The sequence below is a fragment of the Temnothorax nylanderi genome, unplaced genomic scaffold (genome assembly GCF_030848795.1).
Source record: "Temnothorax nylanderi isolate EJ_2023f unplaced genomic scaffold, tnyl_v1.0 TNYL_tig0401_pilon, whole genome shotgun sequence".
NCBI classification, from domain to species: Eukaryota; Metazoa; Arthropoda; class Insecta; order Hymenoptera; family Formicidae; genus Temnothorax; species Temnothorax nylanderi.
In genome coordinates, this window is record NW_027249463.1 from 79,706 (window position 1) to 102,657 (window position 22,952).

The 22,952-nt window shown below is 40.8% G+C and overlaps 2 protein-coding genes across 2 annotated transcripts; one reads left to right on the forward strand and one right to left on the reverse strand.

The window, feature by feature from the left end:
* Positions 1 to 13,955: 13,955 nt before the first annotated feature.
* On the reverse strand, positions 13,956 to 15,410 carry LOC139782279 (piggyBac transposable element-derived protein 4-like). The gene is given in 1 exon segment (XM_071721248.1): positions 13,956 to 15,410. A coding segment is annotated over 1 exon segment (1,110 nt). The 3' UTR covers positions 13,956 to 14,300.
* A 961-nt stretch (positions 15,411 to 16,371) lies between these two features.
* Positions 16,372 to 17,069, forward strand: LOC139782280 (uncharacterized). Its single transcript, XM_071721249.1, has 2 exons — positions 16,372 to 16,403; positions 16,496 to 17,069. Exons 1-2 carry the CDS (start codon positions 16,372 to 16,374, stop codon positions 17,067 to 17,069), a joined length of 606 nt encoding a protein of 201 aa, XP_071577350.1.
* The last annotated feature ends 5,883 nt before the right edge of the window (positions 17,070 to 22,952 follow it).

The following is a 22,952-nucleotide window of genomic DNA, read 5'->3' on the forward strand; positions in this document are numbered from 1 at the left end:
CTCAAGTAGATCCACCAGCCATTCTCGTTTCTGGCATCCCTTGACGTACACAAGAGTCGACGTCTCGTCGCCCTTTCCAAGCACGGCCGATGTAATTAGATGTTTCGCCATGCTGTATGGCACGTTTCCATCCTCCCATCGTAGTCCATGGTGATTTGCAATCAACCGAGAAGCGCATGATTTGTCGGATTTCATAAGGAGACTCCATGGCATGGGACATGTAAAAATGTAATGCGCCAAAACGGTCCCGTTTCTCAGAACCGCCACCTCCTTTACGACAAATTTCATCCCGACGGTGAAGCCTTGCAGATCGACAAACGTTGGTACGATCATGACGAAACGATGGAGCAATCTGTATCTTATCGCGGTACATCAGTGCTTCTTATATCGCAATATCCGCTGATATTGCAATTTACATGATTTTGCGCACTACGTTCGACAACGGACAGTATTCGATTACGCGATCATGCAAAATGAGACAATAGGCGGTAGTATATGCCGGTACATTCTCTATGCAATCAAATTCTATTCGCACATCCACGGTGGCGCTCTTGACAGATTTGTTTTGTCGCGAGCAATCAATGACAACAAAAGGTCCTTTTGTCAGGAATGTAACCACGGTGCAAAGCGTATTGAAGCAGTCGTATCCGTAATAAGCTTTACGAAAACGCGCATACATATCGAAAAGGACGGCGTATCGATTTTTGCCAAAATCCAGATTTAAGTCGTCGTACGGATAAAATTCAGAGTATAGATAAAGTTTCACGTTGGTCAAGTTACAGTCATCGAATACGCTAACATCTTGCGACATGATATTCTTGCGCCCGGTCTGCAGCGCAAAGATAACGTACCGCGGCTTCTCCAACTGAGTCGCCGTTTTGACGGCCCACGAATGCTTGGTCGTGTTCTGCAACATGGGGTACTCGTATACTAGGTGCGCAACTAAGTTTCCGGGTTTTTTTGATCAATAAAAAATGGAAAATTTCAAGAGAAATACAAAAAATGGTTTATTCAAAGTATCCTCCCTCGCTAGCTATACATTTTCGCCATCTCTCTGGCAATACATGAATACCGCGACAATAAAACGACGCGTCTTTGGACCGAAACCATTCATCCAACCAATTTTGCACTTCTTCGAAATTGGTCAAGTGTAGCCCAGCCAAGCCATGCGCCATCGACCGGAACAAGTGATAATCGGAAGGCGCCAGGTCTGGCGAATACGGCGGGTGCGGTAGCAGATCCCATTTCAGCGTTTTGATGGTGTCCTGGACGATGGAACTGTGATGGCACGGAGCGTTGTCGTGCTGCAATATCACTCGTTCGTGTCTCGTGTCCCATTCTGGCCGTTTTTTGAGCAGTGTATGGTTTAAATTGATCAGTTGTTGTCGGTAGCGATGCCCATTGACAGTTTCGCCCGGTTTCAGCAGCTCATAGTACACGTTTCCTTTCTGGTCCCACCAAACGCAGAGCATTGTCTTCTTTCCAAAACGATTTGGCCGTGCCGTCGATGTTGATTCTTCACCAGGTGAAAGCCACGATTTTTTGCGTTTGGGATTCTCTAAATATATCCACTTCTCATCGCCAGTAACAATTCGATGAAGAAAACTCTTTCTTTCATGCCGCAAAAGCAAAATTTCGGAAGTGGCTCTTCGATTTTCCATCTGTCTCTCAGTCAACTCATGCGGCACCCATTTTCCTTCCTTTTGAATTTTTCCCATGGCATGTAAACGTTTAGAAATACCTTGGTGAGTCATGTTTAATGCCTCCGCAAGTTGATCTTGTGTTTGCGTATCATCTTCATCCAATAACGCTTGCAGATCGGCGTCCTCAATTGTTTTTGGTCTTCCGGAGCGCTCCTTGTCCTCAGTGTCGAAATCGCCACTTCTGAAGCGTTTAAACCAATCTTCATAGGTAGTTTTCGATGGTGCATGTTCGCCGTAGGCCTCCTCAAGCAAACGACGTGCTTCAGCTGCATTTTTTTTTCAAGTTAATGCAGAAAAGCAAAGCTTCCCGCAAATGCTGTTTATTTGGCACAAAACTCGACATCTCCGTTGTTAGAAAAAATATTTTTGCGTTGCGATATGTGTTTATATAACGACTGGTTATTGTTAACAGATGTCCAAGCTATAACTTCAGACAACTTCAGACATGTAAGTCGAGTACATGTGTTATTGGTGCCATCTATGTGTGAAACCCGGAAACTTAGTTGCGCACCTAGTAGATCCCACAAACGGAAACTAACACTAAGATATCGCCCGCTTTCCAAGGCCCGTAGCATGGATAACTTATTTGATCTCGTTTAATGTGACGTGAGGCATTCGCCACTGTACTTTAAACAATTCAATTTCCGGCTCCGTCGCCGGATTTCCTACAATGCAATTGTTATCGCTGCGCGCTCGTATCAAAATTAATTCGTGACGAGCGTTAACAACCACACGTTTGTAATCCTCGCAAAAGCCCAGCAGTGTGTTGAGCGGTACGCAAAAGTTGAAATATCCCTCCGGGGATGAAATGCCCCATCCAGCATTTTGCATAATTTTTGCTTTGTCATTTGTAAACGATACATAGTTCTTGATGGTACTGGTTATTCCAACGTTTCTGTTGCGATCAATCTCCACGCCATTGAGCTCGTATCGAATTTCGTCAAACATGAACGCCAGACTAGAGTCAAGCTCAACAGGGTCTTCTTTCCCCGCTAATTTTTCCAAGCCCGTTCCCTTGGCAGTGGTTTCGCTAGATAGTAGATAGGGACAGTGGGAATCTCGTTAATCCATTCATGCGCGTCACTAATTAGATGACGAGGCATTTGGCTACCTTAAGAGAGTCATAGTTACTCCCGCCGTTTACCCGCGCTTGCTTGAATTTCTTCACGTTAACATTCAGAGCACTGGGCAGAAATCACACGCAATTATTCGCAAGTGTTGTCTCAGACTTGTCATCTTTTTTCTTTATCGTCAATCTTCCTTCAACGTAGAGAAAGCTCTTGCACGGCAACGTGTATAAATCCTGCTGTTGTATGGGTATTCTTATCTCATCGTTATGTCCAAACGTTGTGTTGGCGTACGGATTGTACGTGTGTGTCTCAATCTTGACGACGCTGTCGTCAAAGATCGGTTCACATCTAATGTTTAAGATATTAGCCATTTCGTACGACGAAACCCAATGATTTCAGAAATTCAACGTTCGACGCAGAGAGTTTCTTCTTTGGCGATCGGATTGTCTCTCTAATTTTGTTTCTCGTCTGTTGCACCTGCTCAGATTCGTTCAGTACGAGCATCTCATGTTATCGCTGTCGTCTTCGTACATGCAGTCTAACGGTGATCTCCTCTCCACGAAAATCAATCAATCGACCGTCCTGATCCACGACGCGAAGCGTCAAGTCTGAAATGCTCCGTACGATGATCGGAAGGTAAATGATCTGTGCCGGCGTTTCCGATATCTTATATCCTGGAGGCACACTCGGTGAAAACTCGTGTATCGTGTGCACGTACTTGTCGTTGCTGTACGCACCCGCGGTCACGTTACACTCTATGCGAATGATGTTTACATTGATGATATTTATCGGAACATCCGATTCGTGCCATTGTCGCGACTCCAGCACGCGATTCGCTGAAAATCCCAGCAGCGATCCAATGTTGTTCGGTTTTATGAAATTTATCCGATAAGCGCACTTGATCTCGCTCTTCATCGTATTGTTATTAGCCCGAATAATAATCAATGGGTGCGGTTCATCTTCGTTTGGCGAGACATAACTGGATTGGTTCCATAAAAGAGCGCGTTTCAGATACATGTCTATATCACGCAGTTTGTACGATCCTTCGGGAATGGTAATCTCCTTGTCGTCGTCGTCGTCGTCATAGTAGAATTTATTGTTCGACGAATTTACATTCGGTATCGTGTGATAGGTTTCAAAATCTGTCAGACCGAGCTCGTAATCGCCATCGCTCAAATCCACGGCGAAAACGTAGCTTACCGCGAGGATGCTGCTCTTGCCGGAGAGCGTAAATGTCAGTGACATGTTTGAATGAATACTGAGATTAAACAGCGTAACGCCGGTCTTTAAATTGATTGTCAACCGACTGTAGAAAACGCAGACACAGTTGTCCGCAATTGCTCTGATCGTATCGCTGATATGGCGTGCGATTGTACTCTATTACATTGTTCTTTAGAAACTGCGCCAATTCTCTCGGCGGTCGAAGATTGCCAAAACTGTCGAAATATATGGCACGATCTCCCCTCTTCGCGTACGCCACCCAGTGAGTACCCGGTCCCTCAGTATTATCCAAATTCACGATACCGCTTTCGTTTCGACGTACACCGCCGATCGGTAACGAGTCGCGCATGAAAATACCCCGAAAATATGGAATGCGCTTACGCTTTGCCAATTGTTGCAGTTGTACGTTGGTAGTTACGCCCTGGGGAATTTTTAGCGTCTCTTCGACGTTTTTTTTTTTTTTTCGAGACTCCCCGTCCGCGTTTGTACGGAGCGAGATAAAGTCCGTGACCTTCCATGGCGCGATTGTGACGTTACATCTCTTCCAGCTGACGTCGCGCGGCTTTGTTATCGTTCAGGGCCTTTACGACTCCCGCCGCTCCGCCGACCAACGAGCCGAGAACCCCTAATAACGGCAGGATCGGCAGGATACCGCCACGTTTCGTTACCGGAAGTATTCGCTTGTTCTTCTTCTTTTTCTTCGTTTTCAAACCCATACCGAGTTTCGTTTTAGCCTTCATGGCCGCCCAGACGGCTGTAGCTGCAGCTCTCTCTCCGATAGTCGAATCGTTCGCGGTGACACGTTTACGCGCTTTCGCGGCGAGTATATTGTCTGCCACGTGTCGTTCTGTGAGATCGTTGCTACGCGAGTAGGCTATGTCGTGCTCGCGACACGCTGCGTCCAATGGATTAATACCCCGATCACCTCTTGCCAATCGTGTTTCTAAATGAGTTCTTGGACCGCATAATTGATAGCCGGGAATGTGTAATTCGATCGGAAGCGCGTTTATCGCGCGATTCAACAGACCTCGACCTATCTTCGGCGGAATCACCGCAGTTTTTTATCAACGGCGGCGGACCGTCGATGTGCGTTTGCTGACACGGCAAATTATAATGTATTCAACACCGACGATATTGCTAAACCTCCAAATCTGCCTTGATATGTTCGGGAAGCTTATCCCACAAATAATCTATGTAATTATAAAACTGTCGTAGTAGAATGACCTTTGGTATATACTTTAACTGCTCGGCGGTTAAATCGTAAATATCGCTGTTATCCGACACGAGCAAAAACATTTTAAAGACTGAGCATCTCAGCTCTACGCGCCTCTATAAATAGGCCTGCTTTCTCGATACTGTTTTTCATTCGTTGTGGAGGGGAGGTAAAATGCGGTTTGTACGACAATCGCGGACGATCAAAGTGACAAACTTTGACGATAGGATACAGTTAACGAAAGAGGTACGCAAACATGGAGACATGCTACCGATTTCTATACGCGGTATCATCTGCGGTCCGTTGAATTGCGGCAAAACAAACGTCTTGATAAGCTTACTGGAAAGTCCGCACGGTGTACGTTTCGAGAACGTGTATGTGTACTCGAAATCGTTGCAACAACCGAAATATCGATATTTGGAGAATATACTAACACCGATAGAAGAGATTAGCTACTTTACGTTCTCGAATAACATCGACGTCATTCCACCGATCGAGGCGCTCCCGAATTCTATTTTTATCTTTGATGATGTGGCGTGCGACAAGCAGGATACGATAAGAGAATACTTTGCAATGGGCCGGCACGCGGACGTTGACTCCTTCTATCTTTGTCAGACGTATGCAAAGATACCGAAGCATCTTATACGCGACAACGCGAATTTATTGATTCTGTTTAAACAGGATGGTACCAATCTGAAACACGTATTCAACGATCACGTAAACACAGATATGTCTTACGATGATTTCAGTAAATTGTGTCACACATGTTGGCAACAAAAGTATGGATTCGTGGTGATAGACAAGGACAGCGCGATTTCGAATGGTCGATACAGAAAAGGATTTAACGACTTTGCGATACCGAAACGTGGTTAGTTGTTGTCGACGCGTCGATTGAACAACGTTATCGCAACATGGACAGCAGCGAGGAGATTAGAGAGCGCGAGAGGATAGCAAATCAAATTGCGAAAACGAGCGATTCGATTCGCAAAAAGTATCACGCCTTGAAAACTGGTAAAATGGAGGAAGATATCGCGTTGGAGAGACACTTTAAGCCCATCATCGAGCTTCTAAGGCAGATTTCCGAAAACACCGTTGGCAAAGAATCCGATGTGTCAAAGATTGAGAATGAAACGGCGTGGGAAGACGAAGAGCCGAAGCTCAAACGAAAACGACCAAACGCCTCGTTTAACGACTCTGTAATGGCTTCAACTCCGGTTACGTTGAAACGATCGATAAATGTGCCATCTAATTTGAGCGAAATAACCAAAATTTTACAACCGCGTAAATCGAAACGATCGACAGGTCCATTGAATGAACCACCGATAACCTATGCGCCTTCCGTGCAACCCACTATGCTCGAATCACTCGCAAACGAAGATGTTTTCGAAACCACGGATGACTCACTCGTGACGTCCGTTCGACAGCAGTTGCAAACATCTGAGGGTCGAGAAACGTTGCGAGATCACTTGGGTCCATTGAGCCAAAAGTACGTCGGGGCAGTTCTGAGCGGCGATCAAGAAAGCGGTATAGACACCATGTACGGTGTTTATTTCAGCAACAATGGAATGATGCTCGGTAATAAACGTTTTGACGTGAACAACGCGGACAACATAATTATCGACGGCATACGATACGCTGGCACACGCGTCTTTACGAGTTGATCTTTAAGAAAATTCCCAATGACGAGATCTACACGGAGGACGATATGCAAACATACAAGAGCATTCTGTTGACGACAAATGCTCATAAACGCAATTATGATGCTCACGCTCAAATAAATGGCAACAGGGGGATACAAGTACACACAAATAATCGCACCGTTGATTTCGGGTAAAAAAGCTGGAAAAGGTATACCACGTGCAATGACATTAAACGACAACAAGATCGACTATGTTCATTGGGACGATCCCAACGAGCTTGTAGATCGTCTCCGATTGCTCGAAGCTTCGCGCCTAGCGGGTCACACCGGTCACGATAACGAGATCCTGTCGATTATCGAGGAACTTCGCGAGGCTGGACTTATTATAAATTAAACCGCGCGTCGGCGAGTCATTCAATCAACATCGAAATGCCGATCAACAAGTTTGGTATATCGCTCGGAAGAGGCGGTGCGGAACCGTACTATCAATGGAGCGGATTAATCAGAAATTATGTGCGCGATAACGCTCTTTGCATGTCGCCACCGACTTTGACGCGAAATCGCGCAAGATTCGACGGATAGCGCCGCCTGTAGATGATGGCGATGCCGCCAATAAACGTTACGTGCAGCAGAGCGTGCAAATTTTGAAAGATCGGCAGGATGAAATCGAGAGAAAGATGGTCGCATTCCAGAATAACGTGCAAATTACCCTGAACGAACTTCAAAAGATGATTCAAGATGTAATTGCGAATCATCGCGAATAGATAAGAACGTACATCTGATCTCTGCGTCAGTTGCGCGTCATCGTCATGGCTAGTAAGAAGCAATCAACTGAGAAACGGAGGCTGGTGGAAGAATTACACGCTCCTGCGAGAAGACATTTTTCGCGAAGACGCGTCATAGTGCGCGGATACGATGACCTGTGGCAGGCGGATGTGGTCGAGATGCGTCCATACACGCGATTCAACAGAGGCTACCACTACATACTCACCGTTATCGACGTGCTGAGCAAGCACGCATGGACCGTACCGCTCAAGGCCAAGAGCGGAACCGAGGTTACTACGGCGATAGCGAAAATAATTCGAGACGGCGGAAAATGTCCGAAAAATCTGCAGACTGACAAGGGGAAAGAATTTTACAACGCAAACGTGCAGAAACTCTTAAAGAAACATAATATCAATCACTATTCGACCTATTCCGTAATGAAGGCATCGGTCGTCGAACGATTCAATCGCACGCTCAAGAACGATATGTGGAAAATGTTTACGCTCAACGGAAATTACAAATGGATCTACTCGCTGCCGGGTCTCGTATCGCATTACAACGCGCGAAAGCATCGAACTATCGGCATGCGACCCATCGATGTTACCCCCGCGATCGCCGACAAGCTCCTAACAACGGTGTACAGCCACGTAAAGATCGCTGCTCCCGCGCGATTCAAAGTGGGCGACTCGGTACGCGTGTGTAAATTCAAGACAATCTTCGAGAAAGGATACACGCCAAATTGGACCACGGAGGTGTTTAGAATCATCAAAGTGCAGAAAACTAATCCCGTAACGTATCTATTGGAAGATTCCTGCGGAAAAGCCGTCGCCGGCGGCTTCTACGAATACGAGTTACATCGCGTTGCTAATCCCGACGTGTATCTCGTTGAAAAAGTTTTGCGCAAAAGGGGGGATGAGGTTTATGTAAAGTGGTTAGGATTTGATAATTCACACAATTCATGGATACACAAGAATAATATATTGTAAAAAATTTATTACAATATAAAAACATATTATACATACAAATGAGGCATTTATTTACATAAATATCTATACATGTAATTACAATATATTTAAGGTATTTTATAATGCCCCCATGGCAGCGTCTCGGTAGAACCGGGTATAATGTATCGTTTATCATCGTACCTATTAAACCGCTTTCAGCGCGTCCTTCTGTACAATCCTTTACCTATTTTCTCCCCTTCTCGTGCTGTTCTGTCAGGCGTACCTCAGGGGTCCGTGCTCGGTCCATTACTGTTCATCATTTTTATTGCTGATCTGGCCTCCACTCCTTTTTTCGCCGAGCTTCTAAAATACGCAGACGACGTGATTTTGCGCAAGTCATTCCGCCTAACCGACGTCTCTGCCACCATCTCTGCATTAAACGATGACCTCAAAGCTGTAGCTAAATGGGCATCCTCAAACGCACTGCATCTTGACCCTTCTAAGTCCTCACTTCTCATTGCCGGTTCCTCAGTCCTTCTAGCTCAGCTTGATTCCTTTGACCTTTCTTTAAACTCTGTGCCCATACCTCTATCGTCCTCAATTAAAATACTTGGTGTTTACACTGACCCTTCCTAGTCGTTTAAGCATCATGTTGACGTAAAATGTCGAGCTGCCTTTGCTCGTCTTCGTCTTCTTTATCCTTTCCGGCACATCCTCTCCACCTCCCAAAAGCTTCATATTACCCAATCGCTTGTCATCTCACTCTTCGACTACGCTGACGTTGTTTATATTCCAGCACTCAACTAACAACTCCTAAATCGTATCCAATACATTCAGAATTCATGTCTCCGCTTCTCCTATGGTGTACGTAAGTTTGACCACATATCCCCACTCTATTCTAGCTCCTGTTGGCTAAAAATCCAACAACGCTTTGTGCTTCATCTTTGCTGCCTGGTTTTCCGTCTCCTTCACTCTAATACTCCTCCGTACCTTCGTCGTCTCTTGCATCTGAATTCCGAGCTCCATACCAATGACGCCCCGAATACTCGTTACCCTGACCTTCTTTCCTTTCCATCGCATCACTCTGCCAAGTTTCGCGTTTCCTTCTCTTACTGTGCAGTCAAATATTTCAATGACCTTCCCTCTACCATAAGATCCTTATCCTCTTTGTCTTCTTTTCGTACATCTACGTCCGCCTTCATTTTGTCGACTGCACTTCCTACCAGAAATGCATCTCAACCTGCGCACCACTAATTTGCTTACACGATGTCGTGTCTACTAACGCGCACACGTGCGCATCTGTGTGCGAGTTGTATGTTGCGCATCTAGTATATAAGTTAAGTATATAAGTTTAAAATTTTATTCTCGTGAGCGAATCCACCACTTTGTATGTCTATTTTACATTTTAACATTGATCTCCACTGTTTAGTATATAAGTTTAAAATTTTATTCTCGTGAGCGAATCCACCACTTTGTATGTCTATTTTACATTTTAACATTGATCTCCACTGGTAGGCTTGGAAACAACGCGTGTTGATGCCTCACCATTTGCGTGCTCTCTTTACATATTTATACTCCCCACGACTGTATCCCCACTATAAGCATCGCAATAAATTAAATTAAATTAAATTAAAATCGTACGGACTTAGAGCTATTTTCGTTTCGGACACGGTGTACACCTCGTGTTGTTTGGATCTTATGCAGGTCTGCTGTCTTGTCATTTCAATTTCGTCGCGCAGACAATCGTCGAACGTTATCGACCTGGCTACGACGTTATTCTTAACACCTTTAGCTTTTTTCGTATCTTTCTTACCGTCGACTTGCAAGGCGTACATCTTTGCTCTAAGCCCGACGAATTCGGTCATTATCGCACCGTTGTTTTCATCTTTCATCAAGCCCGGAACTTTTTTATTGGCGAGTGGGATACCGTACGGATTATCGACCGCGTAATCGCTAGTGTCAAATCTAATAATGTGGCGCTTCATGGTGTCATACACATCGTCGCACACGATGTGATAAATGAGACTGTCCGTATCGGTGTACGTGACTTTACACTTGTCGCGATACAACGGTAACATGTACTCGTGATGAAATTCGTACAAACATGTCTTGGATATATCGAGGATGCACATACCCACGTAGATTGGTTTGTCGAACTTCACCTCGAGTTTTCGCATTTCTATTGCTACTAAATTCTCCGAAAAGACGCTTCGGCTATGAAAATTTGGTTTCGCGATCAATGCCTCCGCGCCGTATCTACCCTCCCAATAAGTCACGAGTCGCACGTCAACGTGATTGCGCACATTCTCCATGGTTTTGCCAAACACAGCGTTGTTTATCAATTTGTATAAATTTTTTTCGAAATCATTCTTGGCCAATGTTCTAAATTTCGTATTTAGTTCTATATAATCGCGAAGCCATGGAGATTGCGCGAATTTCAATATGCGGTGAATCTTTGCTATACGGAGACCGTAACAAGTACACTGCTGCAGGTTGCGATAATGTATGACATAACGTTTCTTGTCGTATAATGTTGCGAGGAGCTTGTCCTGCCGCTTACCGGGTGGTTTATCGCGCTTCGGACAGAACGGTAGGTCAGTGTGCGCGTCGTGAAGATGTTGCGGATACTCCAAGTCGACTTCGAGAATGTAGCCTATCGAGGAATTCAACGCGACATCCATAACATTAAAATTCGTTACGTCGTCGACCCATTGAAAATCTGCGTAAGGCAATGGTTGACACATTGCCCAGCCGTATAAGTTGTTTACGTCGAAATACATTAGGTACGACGACGGTTTAGATAGATCGTACGACTGCATGTACTTGTTGTTGGCCAGCGCGTATCTGTTCGAACATTGACTCAAACCGCCGCGTATACCGCTTTCGATAAACATGACCATGTCAATGTCGGTGAGCAATTCAAAATTGATACGTGTATGCATCAACATAGCGTCCCACGTGAAACCCGGTAGAGTATAATAATACGCGGGATCGAGTCCATAACTCGCGACGCAGCTATCGCGAAAATTTTCAAAGATATCGGCCAACAGCAAGACATCGGTTTTGAGATATAAATCGCTGTAGTCACCGAGCGTTCGAATGGAGAACCGCTGCCAGACGTTGACGGCGTGCGCGTAATCGCTCTCAGATACTGTGTCACCTGTCAATGAACTATAAAACGAGTCGCGCGGTGGTAAACACGAGCCCTCCAACTTTTCGACGCAGTCAATGTACTCATACGGAAATACGCCTTTTTGTGTCAGCACATCAAAATTTTCTGCGGATAATTTACAAAATTCGCGTTGCAATATTCGCAGTTTATCCTTGCTAAGATAAGATGCCAATTTGTCGCGACTAGCGGTGAGAAACTTGTACGAATCAATAAATCGCAATTTGACGCAAGTTTTCTTATCTTTATCTTCGGTGCTTTTAACGTTTTTCGTAAACGAAATGTATTTCTCTTTTGTGATTGGGAGTAAGTCTACATGTCCTTCGTATGCTGTTGCTATTTCCGTTATAATAAAATGTGCGTCGTAGCCAGATAAATTATGAAAAACTATGGGAATGCAATGCGAATCTTTGTAGTTCAGATTACAGTTTGAGTGCGCGGGACCTCTGTACTGACCGGTCAGATGACAATGAACGCGTACTCGCACGTCGTCTGGCTTGAACGGTTTTTCGCACACGTGACAGTGCGTTGCGCTGTTAAACTTTTCCCACTCGTCTCGAGTGAAATTTGCCATGGGTATATTAATGGACAAGATTGTCTTTACGTCGTGAGCTAAACGTCTTAGCTCCTCGGCGAACCACGCGACGCAATCCTTATCGCGACGAAACCGATACATTGATAACGAGTCGTCATACGAGCAACGCACATAGTACCCTATGCTAAACACGCGATGATGTTGATATGTGTACCTGGACGTTTCCGGATCCGCTTCCATCTTCTCCAGGGTACATTCCAGGTCGGCGTATACGATAAACGGAACTCGTTCCTTCCTGTTGTGATTCTTAAAGGCCAACCACTTGTCGTTATCGCTCGGTAACTTGATCGCGCAGTTGTTCATCTCCTGACAGTCGACGGTGTGGGCTTCCAATTTCTCGCTCGTGTAGAAATAGTACAAACATCTGTAAATAATGAAATTTTTTTTATATATCTTTTACGTAAAATTATTTTTATTATTTATTAGGATGTATACTCACCGATCGCAAAAGTATTTCCGACCATGGTGCGTGCTCAGTTGCGAGCTCACGAGGCGGGATAGGTTCTTGATCCACGCAAAATGTCCCACGTTGTTGTCATGCATGTACAGCAGATTTACATGCCTGTCCATCTTTCGACCAGTAACCCGTATTGGCAAGATAGCAAGTTCCTTGTTTTTTTTCTCGATGCCGTACACGTTGATGGAGATGTCGTTGTAATTTTCAAAATTTTTAATTTGATCCAATGTCATTGGAAATTTAATGTTCGCAAGATTTAGCACCGACGTGTAATGTGGATACGACGATTGCAGATCTACATGTCTTTGGGCTGGATGCAGAGCAGCCGTCACTGACCATGCGAAACATGCATTATCCATTGATCGCACGTTTATCACCGCTCTCTTCCTTTTAATTTCTCGCGGTATTTCCACAAAACATCCCGCGTGCAATGGATTATATTTGTTTATGTTAACTGTCAAATTAAGTATACGCGACAACGCCCATCCGCTATCACGTTTCTGGAATTCCTCCAGCGATGCTAGGGTAGGCTCGATTACGTGTCGCTTGTACCACTCACACAGATCGGACTCACGAAAGAGTTCATAGTTTCTCGTAGCGATACTTTTATTCGCGCGTTTGTCGCCCGCAACAAATTCACCATTAATGGTGGAATTAAACATTGTGTTTATTTTTACATTGTCATGTCGTTGCATGACGTTTCGCACGTGAATGAGTACAATGTCTCTCGCATCTTTGAGAAATTGATGAGGGTCGATGTGTTTGGAATTTATTACCACACCAGTCAGTATACGACTTTCAAAGGCCGTATCTGTCTCGCGCCATCTAAGTCCTGTCTCACTCGCACTGTATCCTGCATTCACATGCACGAAACGTTGACGTACCGAGTCTTTCAGACCTTCGAGTCGTGCGATACAGGCGACCAACGACTGTTTAACCTTTAGACCGCCGGCATTTGATGAGCTTTAATCCTCTTAGAAAGTCCTCAAATTGTTGTGCTTATATCTTACATATAACCGATACAAAGTTCCGATCACACGTAAAGACTATATTTAGTCTTTCCGGCAGTTAACGGTAGGAAAAAATTCAAAAGTCGTAGTTTCGCCCAAAAGTCTGTTTCTATAGGTTTTCATGGTCGCTGAATACGATACTTAGGTCGGTTTTTGAGAATATTCAATTCTCATACCCATGCGCCGAGATGAGGCTTACAAGCATGTCATCATATGACTCTCCTTCAGCATTACCCAGAGCCAACGGCGGGGACGTAGAGAGACAGTGTGGCTCCATTTGTTCTTTTTTTGTTATTTTTTTGTTATTTTTGTCATTTTTATTTTTTTGTTATTTTTAAAATTTTTATAATTTATAAAATTTTATTTTTTTTCTAATATATTTTTTTTACTTCTTCCTATTTGTCTTTGGATTCACTTTTGAGGAATTTTTTCTGAGTTCTATGGTAGTTTGGGTTTTGTATGATAAGTCTCAAAACATGGTGTAATACATAGAGCTTCACAACAGACATTGCATTTATATGTAGAGCGTCGTTTTATTTTGACGCTGAAGAAATTTAGACGAATCTTCGTTCTGGATTTGAATAGGAAAATGACGTCCTGTTAGTCGTAAATTACTTGACTCAACTGAATATGAATGTTCATCAACTCCAAGTTTGAGCAATTCTCTGACCACTGCTAAACAAAATTCAGGAAAGGAAAGTTTTCTTTCTGTACTTTGATTGTACAGTACATGGGCATTTGTCAATGACAAATCCACTAAGTGAAAAAAAAATTTTTTATACCATTTCATTGACTTTTTTATGGTCTCTGTCAGAGATAACTGCCTATCTATATTATCGATTCCTCCCATATTTTGATTATACTCATGGACACAAACTGGTTTCATGTTATTTTCTCCAGTTCTCCAATGTTTTTTTCCAGTAAGACAAAATCCGACTTCATGGACTGTTGTAATCATGTACACTTCTTTTTTATCCATCCATTTCATGACTAACCAGACGTCATTGTGTGCAACCTGAATCTCACCTCTATTCAATTTATTTCCTAGATTTGGCATACATTTCCTATTTTTTCTCACAGTTCCACACATTCCTGTATTGTGGTCGTGTAGAAATTTAGCCAGCTGTGGAGATGAATACTAATTATCCACATAAATGACATGACCTTTGTTGAAATAAGGCTTTAGGAAATGAGCTACAATATCGCCAGAAATACCCAAACCAAACTTTTCATGATCGGTATCTGAGCCTGTATATACAATGAAATCTATCAAAAATCCAGTCTCACAATCAACTAGTTCGAACAGTTTGATACCAAAACGATTTCGTTTCAATGGTAGATACTGTTTGAATTTCAGCCTCCCTTTCCATAAAACTAAACTTTCATCAATGCAAAGATTCTGTCCTGGTAATATAGTACTTGAAAACTTTTTTCTCAGATCGTCAATTACAGGTTTCACTTTTTTTAGAGAATGATTCTCTATTTCTTCGTTGTTTGCGAAATGCAAAAATCGCAAGATTTGTAAATATCTATTTCGAGGCATGATATTTCCAAAAAGCGGAGTGGCCAGCAAAGGATCTGTGCTCCAGTAGCTCTCAAGACTACCTTTTCGAACATGTCCCATATTGATTGTGAGTCCAAGAAAAATTCGTAATTCATCTACTGCATTGATTTGATCTGTATCAATGCAGCAGCCGTACATCGGCGCTATTTGCAAAATTTGCAGTTTTGCACATGTTCGATGAAATCATCGCGAGACACGTCGCGACATGTTCTTGAAAACAATAACGCGCCATTGACTTATGCAAAATTGCAAAATTTGCAGTTTTGCACGTGTTTGATGAAATCATCGCGAGACACGTATGTTCTTGAAAACGATATCGTTCCATTGACTTATGCGAAATTGCAAAATTTGCAGTTTTGCACGTGTTCGATAAAATTATCGCGAGACACGTATGTCCATGAAAAAAAATCATATTTGATGCCCGATGAGGTGATCTCATCGCGAATGTTCTTGACAAAGATATCACATTTAACATATATGCAGATTGTGGTGGCTGTCACCATGCAGCAGCCGTACATTGGCGCTATTTGCAAGATTCGCATTTTTGTATGTATAAATGGTCTGCGAGGATTCTAGCGCGCAGTCGAGATTTACTCGCGCAGTTGAGAGTTGATATACCTGTAAAAAGAGAGTATGGGAACGGACGGACGCTATTGCTGGTCGATGGTGCGTTTGCTGCGTGGCAGAGAAGTTGAATTTCGAAACGTGCTCACTTGCACTAACAAGCGGTGTCCTAAACATTCTGTATTGCATATCAGTAAAACTGCAAACAATTGCGAGTCGCAAAGCTCATACCTTAAAACATGTTGGTGTACGATTCGTGGCAGTGTTCGTGATGTTTATAATGAATGATCAACACATGGGATTATCTGGAGATCAAACTTGTCACATCTGCCTATTGGAAACGCGCTCTGTTTACAGTGTGGAGGGGAGTGCGAAATAAAATGGGGTCCGCTAATATTTGTATCCCCATTCGCTCCGGGGATTCTACAGATACCACTTCGATATGTATGAGGGTATAATGAACTACTACGTTCCGACTCAGGATGAAACGTGCGAGAAACAGCACAATGAGTAAGTACTGCTAATTTTCGTATATACTTGTGCAAAAAAAAACTTTTATAAACATAATTGTATTTTTTCAGTTTTGATGAACCTCGTTATACGCCTCGTATTTTGGGAAGGAGATTTGCCTTAACATCGACAGCATATAAATTTTTGGATGTTGGAATCAACGCGGGACCTATGTCCTCTGTGGATATACTTATTGGCAATAATCGAGGCAATCGGATAATTCTGCCTCATGCAACGTGGTTGACGTTCATTAAAAAACGTGCAGATATTCAGCGATTCGTGCAATCACCGGCGCCTTCATCGCTAGCGTTTCGAGATCTGAAACTCGTTAAAATACGTGACGCAGATATTGTAAAATTGACATCGTGCGACACCAGCTTGTACATGAAACCGTCAACCGTACTCTTCTTGTTCGAACTAGAACATTGCGTCGAGAATGTGTATTTTCAACTATGCCAAAATGTTCATGGCGTAAGTAAAAAATTTAAACAATTTGTAACTATTTTACGCCAAAATTGTATCACCGATAAATGTAATGCAGTTAGAATCTTGCGTGAAGTTTATGATGAAAACTCGATTATTGATTGTGAATTATTAGTCTACGCTTTAGATACTATTGTGTATAATGCGCTACATGACAAATAAATGCATATAATATGGTTAAAAAATTTAAATTATTTTTCCTTTTCATTTATCGTTCCTCCTATTCCATGTACGCTGTACGCTAACGAGAAGACGCGCGCGAACGGGGGAAAAATAATGGGGGCCGGGAGCGAGAAGACCGCGCGCGAACGAGAAGACGCGCGCGAACGGGGGACGGGGGCGCGAGAGAACATCTACGAGGGGGAGATAACGCGAGCGGGAGCGTGCCGTGTGACGTCACGCGGACCGACGCGGCCGTTGCACGCGGACCCCTCCCCCGCGGCGCGGCGAAAACGCGAACGCGGTCACCCCTCCCCGCGGCGCGGCGAAAACGCGAACGCGGGTCCCAGCACCCCGCGGACCCCTCCCCAGCGGCGCTCGAAAACGCGGTACCCCCTTCCCCTCCCCGCCCGCGGCGCGGCAAAAAAAACGCGAACGCGGTCCCCCCCCCCCCCCCCCCCCCCGCGGCGCGGCAAAAACGCAAACGCGGTCCCCCCCCCCCCCCGCGGTATCCCCCCCCCCCCCCGCCCCTCAGCCCCCCTCATTGCCCCATGGTTGGGACGCCCATAGCTTACCTACTTCTATTTTTTAGACTGTTTTACGTTTTCCCCCTTGGGGGTTCAACGGGTGGAAGTTAACAAGAGAGAGTACCACCACTCAACTCCTCTTGGCTGCGTTCGAAAACGTCACCCGAGTGCACACGAGTATACTCCCTTTTCTTTCTATCTCAGCGAGTTAGAAGGAGAAGGGAGTATACCCGTGTGTACCCGGGTGATGTTTCCGAACGCAGCCCTTGTCAAGCGCTACAATATAGAGTATCACACCCCCCTCCCGAGGGGGGGTGGGTAAACTTAACCGAAACATTATTTTATTGCGTTTCGAACTACGGTTTTCCACATAAGCGATATTCGCAATAATGTATGTAACGTAACGTTTTTAGGCGCAAAGCGCAAACATGGCGTCTTCTTCTTCTTCTTCTTCTTATAACTGGATATGCATAACATAGCGACCGTATGTAATCGATTGCGTACGACGCACGCCGCTGCCGCGCTGGTCGGATTCCAGTGCCTGTGACTACGTTTACACGATCAGATTTACGCCGAAATTATAACATGTTATAATTTCGGCGTAAATCGGGCAATGTAAACGTAGTCAATCACTGCAAAATGAAAAAATGACCTGTCAAACCGAGGATTTTCCTCGACCATTTTTTATTTGGCCGAAAATTTTTTATGTTTTTATACTAAATGAAAGTAGCTTCCATGATTTTTTTTAGATTTTTATCTCTACTCATACTCAAGTTATGAATTTTTTCAAAACAATGCAGTTTAAAATTTCAAATGTTTCAAATGCCTGTAACTTAAAGAAGAAAAAAGATATTGTAAAAAAATAAGGTAATCTTTTTTTTTGTTTTTCACTGTACTTTTCGAAGAAAATATCGAAAAAAATTTTAATGGACAATATGACTGTTTTTTTTAGGATTTAAGTAAAAAATGTTTTTTTTTTCAATGCGACCGTTTTGATTTTTTTCAAAAAAATCTCACAAGTTCTAGACTTTCTAAATTTTTAAGCTATTGATGAAGATCGGATTTCAATAACGATTTTTTAAGGGACTTTTTTTTCTTTTGTTTTGAAAGACTCTACCGATGGCTATAAAAAAATGTGATAAATTTATAGACAGCAATCCTGAAATTTCGATCTATAGATAAAGAGAAAATTCGAATATTTTTTATTTTTTAATTGCATTTTTACTTATTTTTATTATTGAATTACTTTTTTTTAAATGGAATATTATAAATTGGGGAACTTAATGGATAAAAAATAAATTAAAAATATATATTTTTAATAATCAAAAATATATATTTTTGATTTATTTTGTTTATTTTTAATTTTAATTTTATTTATTTATTTTATTTTCAAATAAATCTGATTGCTATTTTCACAGATAATATACGTGTTTTTTTTTCATTAACTATATGATTTAATTGTCACATGCTATCCGTTAAGTTCCCCAATTTATAATATTTCATTAAAAAAATAGTATAATTCAATAATAAAAATAAGTAAAAATGCAATTAAAAAATAGAAAATATTTAAATTTCCTCTTTATCTATAAATTGAAATTTCAGGATTGCTGTCTATAAATTTATCAAATTTCTTGATAGCCATCGCTAGTCTATCTTATTTAAAAAAATTTTCGAAAAAAATGAAGAAAAAGTCCCTTAAAAAATCGAAGTTATTAAAATCCCATCTTCATCTATGGCTTAAAAATTTCGAAACTAAGTCTAGAATTTGTGAGATTTTTTTTAAATAAATCAAAACGGTCGCATTGAGAAAAAAACATTTTTTACTTAAATCCTAAAAAAAAACTGTCATATTGTCCATTAAAAATTTTTTCGGTATTTTCTTTAAAAAGTACAGTGAAAAACGAAAAAAAAGATTACCTCATTTTTTACAATATCTTTTTTCTTCTTAAAGTTACAGGCATTTGAAATTTTAAACTGCATTTTTTTTGAAAAAATCCATAACTTAAGTATGGGTAGAGATAAAAATCTAAAAAAATCATGGAAGCTACTTTGATTTAGTATAAAAACACAAAAAAATTTCAGCCAAATAAAAAATGGTCGAGGAAAATCCTCGGTTGATTTGGCATGAAATGCCCCATATATACAATATATATATATATATATACACACATATAATACATATAGAATGTCCCATTTTAATCAATCACTCCAAAAAACTTTTTTATTTGTGATTCTAGAAAAAAAATGCTTTAGACGAAAGTTGTTTGGTTTGAAGGAGGACATATGATTTTAATGTAAGTCGTGTCATACATGTCATCATTTTCAAGAAATTTTAAAGAAGGCTTATTTCTTAAATAAAACTTGATTTTTTTCTTGAAATAAAAGTTGTAGATCTTGTCGAGACGTTCTCACAACACTATAATAAAGCCCTTTGTTTTATTATTGTTATTCCAAGCGAACACTATATACTAATTGACTATAATAAAGCTTTCTTTCGTTAAGGATTTCCTGAGATATTTTAAATTTGTCAAATTTTTAATATAAAATATGAAATATCTCGTAAAGTATTAAATTCACTTTTTGATAACTTTACATTGATACTTTAATACGTAGAATAATAAAAGAAACTGATTGTTGTAAAAAAAAAACAGGAACAATTATTTAAAAAAATTTGATTGCATTTTGTAGACGCATTCAATTTTGAAAAATTGCAAACGTAAAAATTAATATTATTCGAATTCTTTCATTATTCTACGTATAAAAGGATGAAACTAAAGTCATCGAAACATGAATACTTTACGAGATATTTCATATTTTATATTAAAAATATTATTTTAAAATACGAAAAAATTTAAAATACCTCAGGAAATTTTAATAACAAAAGAGAGCTTTATTATAGTGTTTTGAAAACGTCTCGAGATTTACAACTTTTATCTCAAGGAAAAAATCAAGTTCTATTTAAGAAATTAGTCGCCTTTAAAATTTCTTGAAAACGATGATATCTACAACATAACTCACGTAAGAATCAGGTTTCCTCCTTCAAACCAAACAACTGTCGTCTGAAGTATTTCTTTCTAGAATCACAAATAAAAAAGTTTTTGGAGGTGATCGATTAAAATAGGACACCCTGTATACGTACATGGATTAACTTAGTCGCGAAACGTTCACCCGTTATACTGTTGAAGAACCGAACGCATAACGTTCCGTCTTTTTCTAATCCCGCTGTGAATCGATTTTCCAGCTAACGTATATCTTATGTCTTCGCAAAGCGTAACTTCTAAAACTTTAGGGAGATCAATCACTTCAAGACGACACATTTTTTTTAGAGCGATTGAAGAGAAAGACAGAGAGCTTGTAAATGTCGCGAATAACGTCTTGGACGAGTATAGTAGTGTTCAACAACAAGGATCTGTATATGTAGAAATAAATTTTCTTTACTAAACACATGCACATGTAAAGGAGATTAGGCTATTTACAAACATCTTTATTCCTGTATTACAATGATATTAAACAATGGCTTAAATCTTAGCACAACACTGTTTTTTTTGCTGTACTGAATATGCTATATTTTACAGAAGGCGTATAAAAGATGTAAGAGGACTTGCGGTAAAAATTGATGCAAGTCTTAATAACTTCAAGGATTAAACTGACGAATATACAAAAGCTACTAAATGTACTTGAAGCTATATTACGTAACGATGTTTATTGCGCCATATTATCGCTATATTTTCGCTTTGTTAAAAAATTATAATAAATTATAATAAATTGAGTTAATCGCAACGCGCGACAAAGTTATGTACGTGAGCACTGTGAGCGATTTAATGATTGTAACCTTACTTGTATACATTTCCTAGAAAAATATTTCTATATTATGTTTAACAACAATATTAAATATTAACATTTCATAACTGCTAAACGTTTCCAGTTGAGCGCAATTGCACGAGTTACGAATCATTTATAGACTCTTTTTCTCAGTTAACTAGTTTCTACTGCATTGAAATCTTGCATAGAAAAAAATGTGTTAGCATATCGCGCAAGAATCATCGATATCTAAGTAAACAATTAATCAAATATATATAGTATATATGCGTACATCTGGATTAATCCGAAAGCTTAGTCTCCATCTTTTGAAACATAAAATAATTTTATGCCACGACAGTGAAGTGCGGAATACAAGTTACTGAAAAATAATGTTCAAAAGACGAATCTTTAAATGAATTAGCAATCTTTAAATAATTTGAAAAGATAACACGGGACGTTAAATAAAATGCGCCATTTAACAATAACTTCTAAGGTAACAAGTTTAATCTACGGTGACCTAAATTTAAACGTGAAAAGAAATTAAATTATTTCAATGAGTTCTCGAATCGTCCCCAATCAGAAATAGATATGAGTCACGTAGAAACGAATTTCCTAATTCGTCTGAGTTAATCGATACAATGTTCTAGTTTAAATGTGACACTACTTTGTAAAATGTTAAGTTATTGTTTTCTCTACTCTACGATCAATATAGCAATCTTTATAAAAATTTCTTTCTTTCTTTCTAAATATAAATATTCTACACAATCGGAAAACTATTTTACAACATGAGTAAAGAAAAGTCAAAAAGCGAAATAATCAATTTTGACGCGATTAAAGGGGATCATCAATTGTATTAAACTCTAGTCCATACTGACTAAGAATCGCGGATTATGCGTGAAAATTGTAGAGTTTCTTGACAACTCTTATGTACAAATGGATTCAAGTGTTTCTGGCTTCATCTGGTCCCATGCTACTTGTTCAGCATGTCCGTTCATTACTAGTTCTTCAGTAAGGAAAATTAGTTTTAAAAAAAATCAATTAATTTCAATTAATTTGCGCATCTACAAAGAGATTGTCGAAGATTGGATAATAATAACTACTTACCCCATAATTTTGTATCATAAAATAAATATTTGCATAAATATTAGTTTGAATGCGACCTTCAATCTGAGCTTGAGCAGCAACTCCCTTTGAAAAACAATTTTGTACCACATTGTAAGCTTCTGTCGACCATTTACCTGCAAAGGAGTAACATCAAAGTATAATTACATATCCAAAGATAAATAATTTTGAGTAGAGATGTATAATCTGGAAAAATAGTATACATAACGTCAATATATAGTTACCGTTCTTTGGCTGAATATTTGCTAAAAAGATTTCGATGGCTTGGAAGGGTAGGCTCAAAATAATTATGTATCAATGGCCTACATTACGAATTACTAAACTGCCAGTAACCACCGTGATCGAGTAATCGTACTACGCTTCTCTCTCCCGATGGATCTGGACGTTCAATGCATCTTCTAATCCATTTGTCGCTCCAATATTCTATCCTAGCGCC